A 6,000-nucleotide genomic window follows, 5' to 3' on the forward strand; every position below is an offset into this window, starting at 1 on the left:
GTGAGCAACTTGTTTGATCACAAGCCACTGGTTGGTGATCACTTCTCTAGCTAGTGGCCTTATTTCACATATGAAGATACATTAGATTTTTGCTTGCCATTATAAATGGCTTCACCCTGCATATATGAAGTTGTTTGGACCGTAGATGTGACAGAGCATAACCACATATAGTTATTCAATTTTAATCTCATGATTACGTTGCAGGCGTCAAACCCTTCCAATGCAAAACCTGCCAACGAAAGTTCTCCAGGTCCGACCACCTGAAGACTCACACCAGGACTCATACAGGTAAAACAAGTGCGTATACTTTTCTTCATATTTTTTTTTACTATATTGTTGATATCTTCAGCATGGGGATGAGGTAAACGTTGGCCATGGAGTTTTATTAATACAACGGGGCCAGGGAAGTCTTTACTTGTGGGAATGTTGATTGAATATGATTATTGTTACATTGCTATGGATCCGTTTCAAAAGGGGTAACAATTTGCCACTCAATCCAATCCTCAGGGTGGATTTATTTAAATTTTCTTACATTTGGTCAACAAAGAATAGGGGCTAATTCACCAAGCTCGAGTGAAGGATTCGAAGTAAAAAAAAATTCGAAGTGTTTTTTGGGCTACATCGACCATCAAATGGGCTACTTCGACTTCGAAGGATTCGAACTAAAAATCGTTCGACTATTCGATAGTCGAAGTACTGTCTCTTTAAGAAAAAACTTCGACCCCCTAGTTCGCCATCTAAAAGCTACCAAACTCAATGTTAGCCTATGGGGAAGGTCCCCATAGGCTTTCCTAAGTTTTTTTGGTCGAAGGATAATCCTTCGATCGTTGGATTAAAATCCTTCGAATCGTTCGATTCGAAGGATTTAATCATTCGATCAAAGGAATAATCCGATCGTTCGATTGTATTATCTGCGCTAAATCCTTCGACTTCGATATTCGAAGTCGAAGGATTTTAATTCCCAGACGAATATCGAGGGTTAATTAATCAGCCCCTAAGTGTTTTTTGGGCTACTTCGACCTTCGACTTCGACTACGACTTCGAATCGAAGGATTCGAACAAAAAATCGTTTGACTATTCGACTATTCGATAGTCGAAGTACTGTCTCTTTAATATAAACTTCGACCCCCTAGTTCGCCATCTAAAACCTACCGAACCCAATGTTAGCCTATGGGGAAGGTCCCCATTGGCTTTCCTAAGTTTTTTTTGGTCGAAGGATAATCCTTCGATCGTTGGATTAAAATCCTTCGATTCGAAGGATTTAATCGTTCGATCGAAGGATTACTTCTTTGATCGTCCGATCGAACTATTTGCGCTAAAATCCTTCGACTTCGATATTCGAAGGATTTTAATTCCCAGTCGAATATCGAGGGTTTATTAACCCTCGATATTCAACCCTTGGTGAATCGGCCCCATAGAGTTTAGAGTTCATTTCCATAGTAATCCTGATCTTTCTTTACATGTAGGTGGATTTATTGCTTTACTTCCAGTTATCTAACCCCAGAGGTTCAATGTTGTTTTTACATTCTGTATGCATGGTGGTAAAAATGCCGATTTTCGATGTTGTAGAATGCAGATTTAATCTATAATATTCATATTATATATATATTCATATGCCAGTCGTTGCTTAGAGAAGATAAGGGAAAGTCACACACGGAAAAAACTTCAAAGCTGTTACCTCCTAATCTGCTCAAATTAGACTGCCCATTAACCATAGCAGAAGGGGATCAAATTGCTCCACAAATTAGAATTAAGAGGAGGCCTGTGGTCAAATATAGGCATGAAGGTGGGCTTTGGGGTTTGAAGCAAAATGTTCCATTAAATAGTACTCACCAGCACTCTATCTTATGATTAGTCAGTCTAATAATTATGTTAAGTGAATTACTTCGATTGATTAAAAAAGGGATCTGATTTGCATCAGTGTATTCAAATTTATTTATTGGAGAAAAGAGAAATCCTTTCCTTATCAATTAAAACGTGTTTTAAATTACCTGCAAGATTCTGTAGAACGACTTCTTTAGAAAGAGCTGGATGATATATATCATATATTACTATAAGGGGCTGATTCACTAAGGGTCGAATATCGAGGGTTAATTAACCCTCGATATTCGACTGGGAATTGAAATCCTTCGACTTCGAATATCGAAGTCGAAGGATTTAGCGCAAAAAAGTGCGATCGTACGATCGAAGGATTATTCCTTCGATCGAACGATTAAATCCTTCGTATCGAACGATTCAAAGGATTTAAATCCAACGATCGAAGGAATATCCTTTGATCGAAAAAAGTTAGCCATGCCTATGGGGACCTTCCCCATAGGCTAACATTGACTTCGGTAGCTTTTAGATGGCGAACTAGGGGGTCGAAGATTTTTTTAAAGAGACAGTATTCCGACTATCGAATGGTCGAATAGTCAAACGATTTTTAGTTCGAATCCTTCGATTCGAAGTCGTAGTCGAAGGTCAAAGTAGCCCATTCGATGGTCGAAGTAGCCCAAAAAAACGTCGAAATTCGAAGTTTTTTACTTCGAATCCTTCACTGGAAGTTAGTGAATCGGCCCCGAAATCTAAAGTGCTAGTGCAATAAATTATTTAAGTTCATTGACTTCCTCCTCAGAGGCTTAAAAGTGTTCACATAATAATTAAATTGACTGAGTGTAAATTGACTGAGTGTTAAGTTAATAAATAATCAAAAAGTATAAATTTATGAGCTTATGAATCCTTAATAATTCATTACCACCACTATATACAGCTTTAGATTATGCAGGGTTAAAAAAGTATCCAATTAATAAATTATAAAGCGATTAAGTGCCAAAATTAGACTTCCCAATTCATCCAGAAAAATGTATGTAATTACTCAGATTTCATAGATAAGTGGGAAAAGGAAATAATAGAGGGTGGAGAAGTCCCGTGGTAACTGTCATATATTTTGATATCTTTGGAACCCCACAAAGGTGGAGAAGTCTTATAATTGTCATGACCCCAACCGTGATCTGCTAGCATTTTACATCAAAAACTTGGGTCTGAGGATCCTTTTTTGGCCATGGCAAGTAGATTAGCTCCAACTGCTCTATTAATCTGGTTCACATTTTACTTAGAGAATCATAGGTCTAATGTAGAAGAACCCAAGCCATGTGTCTTTTCAAACTGCCTACACTCACCTAAAAGCTTTCAGTATTTATTAACGTTTGAGTTCTCATTAGAACACAAAGTAATGTCTTTTGGGGAATTTAATTATTCTGATTTGTCTAAATTTCCCCAAAACATGACATAGGCAAAATCATTGCTTATGCACGTGCTTCGAGTAGAAACCTTTGCTTGTAGATATTCTTCAGGTAGATTAGGATGTGATTACTAGAAATAAAATGCAAAGTTCTTCTTTGATAATGGGATATTTTCTTCTTAAACAGGTGAGAAGCCCTTTAGCTGCAGGTGGCCAAGTTGCCAGAAGAAGTTTGCCAGGTCCGATGAACTGGTTCGTCACCACAACATGCACCAGAGGAACATGACCAAACTCCAGCTGGCCCTTTAGAAAAAAAAAAGGGAACGGCCATGGGACTGGAAAAAAACTGCTACTGTATTATATATATATATATATAAATAGAACATTAGTGCAAACGTTTAAAGGCATTTTCTGCCATTATCCACTAAGTGGGATTCTGTTCATCTCTCGTTAAGATATGCAAAAGGAGCTAAGCAGTAACATAATGGAAAGCTTGGATGTGTTCTTTGCATATTGAGTGTCTGTTTGGCGTCCGCTGGTCTAGTTATTAGTGTTTCAGTTGGTTACTGCTCTAATTGTTTAAGAATATGCTTGAAGCCCGCAGATACTGTAAGATTCTATTTTCTACACTCTACAACTGTTAAAGCAATGCCACACAGGGCTACTTTTAGTCCAGGAACATGGTGCCAAGGCATCAGAAAACACCCCCATCGACAAGCCTTTGTTTTTGTTTAACCTATATATGCTGTATAGATTTCATAGCTACTAATGGTTGGATATTCCTTCTCCTACAATATTCCTTCTCCTACAACAGTGGGAAACTGGATTTTGATATTTATCCCATATCTTACCCTTTCCCTTGTTCACTCACTGTAATATCAAAACTGTCTGCAGCCTGATCAGACACTTGATATAGGTGTTTTTCTAACATGAAGGGTCTTTATCCATGTTTATAGAACAGATTCAAACACTATGATATCATATACAACATGTTGGCCACTAGCTTGTAGTCATCGTGCTAAACCCACAAAGATGGCACCAATGTTGAAATATCTGTCTTTCAAGTGCATATCCATAGACTGTGTTTGTTGCTTACATTCAGTAAGGTACAGGTATGGGACCTATTATCCAGAATGCTCGGGACCTAGGGTATTCCGGATAATGGATCTTTCTGTAATTTGGATCTTCATACTTTAAATCTCATGTAAACATTAAATAAACCCAATATAATGGTTTTACATCCAATTAGGATTAATTATATCTTAGTTTGGATCAAGTACAATGTACTGTTTAATTATTATAGAGAAAAAGGACATAATTTTTCAAAATTTGGATTATTTGGATAAAATTGAGTCTATGGGAGACAGCCATTCCATAATTCGGAGCTTTCTGGATAATGGGTTTCCGGATAACGGATCCCATACCTGTAGTTTGTTGCACCTAATGCCGTATGAATCCATCTTTAATGAGTCATTTGGTCTGGTCCTTCCTGCATTTATTTTCATTTAAGGTACAACGAGCATTTCTTCTTAGCATATTTGCCTTTATGCATACGAATGGTAGTTGCCTTTTTCCTTATTGGTATCCTCCAGTGATTCAACAATGCCCCCATTAAATACCAATGTTCTATAATAATAATAACTGGGGCTCTGCAGCAATCCTAGTGGTCATTGATACATTGGGCTAATTTCAACACTCCTAGAATAATAAAGGAATGGAAAAAGGATGGAAAGGAATGACTCAAGGCAGGAAAATATGTAGAGAAGGAAGGTTAAGTCTGTCTTAGAGGGAAAATAAAGGGACGAAGAACAAAAGGGCTGTTTTACTGTTAAGAATATAACACCCCTAGTGGCCATGATTAAATACTGCAGTTCTATAAACTTCCTAGTGGTCATAGACAAAGCACATCTAGGGACCCGGCATTTATACATTTAGGGGCCCATTCACTAAGTTCGAGTGAAGGAATAGAGGAAAAATTGTTTGATCTTCGAATGGTTTTTTTGGCTACTTCGACCATCAAATTGGCTAATTCGACTACGACCTTCGACTTCGAATCGAACGATTCGAACTAAAAATCGTTCGACTATTCGACCATTCGATAATCGAAGTACTGTCTCTTTAAAAATTTCTTCGACACCCTAGTTCGCCACCTAAAACCTACCGAGGCCAATGTTAGCCTATGGGGAAGGTCCCCATAGGCTTTCCAAGTTTTTTCTGATCGAAAGATAATCCTTTGATCGATGGATTAAAAAATCCTTCGAATCATTCGATTCAAAGGATATAACGATTATTCCTTCGATCGTTCGATCTAAGGAATTGCGCAAAATCCTTCGATATTCAAAGTTGAAGGATTTTAATTCACCAGTCGAATATCGAGGGTTAATTGACACTCGATATTCGACCCTTGATACATCTGCCCCTAATTCTACAACAATTCTAGGGAGCCCTTGTACATACTCATTCAGTCCAGCACCCCTGGAGACCATAGTTACTACAGTACATAGAGAAATGCTGATTATTCTATCAACTCTTGTGAACATGTAAAAATTGTGCTGTTCTTTGGCATGCCCAGTGACCATGTCTATACAACTGTTTTTGTCTACGGAAAAGGAATACAGGAAAATATGCAGAGAAGGAAGGTTCGATGAAAACATAAATCAGTCTCTCTTTCTGGGAAAATAAGGAATAACGAAAGAAACTTTTGTTAAGAAAATCTACTCTTACAACTCAAACGTGATGGATATCCGCTCTACCCTTTAAGAAAAAGTGAGGAAGTTAAA

At 37.7% G+C, this 6,000-nt stretch overlaps 1 protein-coding gene across 2 annotated transcripts in view; it reads left to right on the forward strand.

Moving 5' to 3' along the window:
• wt1.L (WT1 transcription factor L homeolog) overlaps nt 1-3,994 on the forward strand; it is a 40,642-nt gene extending 36,648 nt beyond the window's left edge. The window contains exons 8-9 of one of the 2 annotated variants that reach the window (XM_041589124.1): nt 205-297; nt 3,408-3,994. In XM_041589124.1, the coding sequence (XP_041445058.1) occupies nt 205-297; nt 3,408-3,529 (215 nt within the window). In that variant the 3' untranslated portion in view covers nt 3,530-3,994. The remainder of the gene's footprint in view (nt 1-204; nt 298-3,407) is intronic. The other variant, NM_001085867.2, reaches the window with a different exon arrangement.
• The last annotated feature ends 2,006 nt before the right edge of the window (nt 3,995-6,000 follow it).

This window comes from Xenopus laevis, chromosome 4L (assembly GCF_017654675.1).
Source record: "Xenopus laevis strain J_2021 chromosome 4L, Xenopus_laevis_v10.1, whole genome shotgun sequence".
Taxonomy (NCBI): domain Eukaryota; kingdom Metazoa; phylum Chordata; class Amphibia; order Anura; family Pipidae; genus Xenopus; species Xenopus laevis.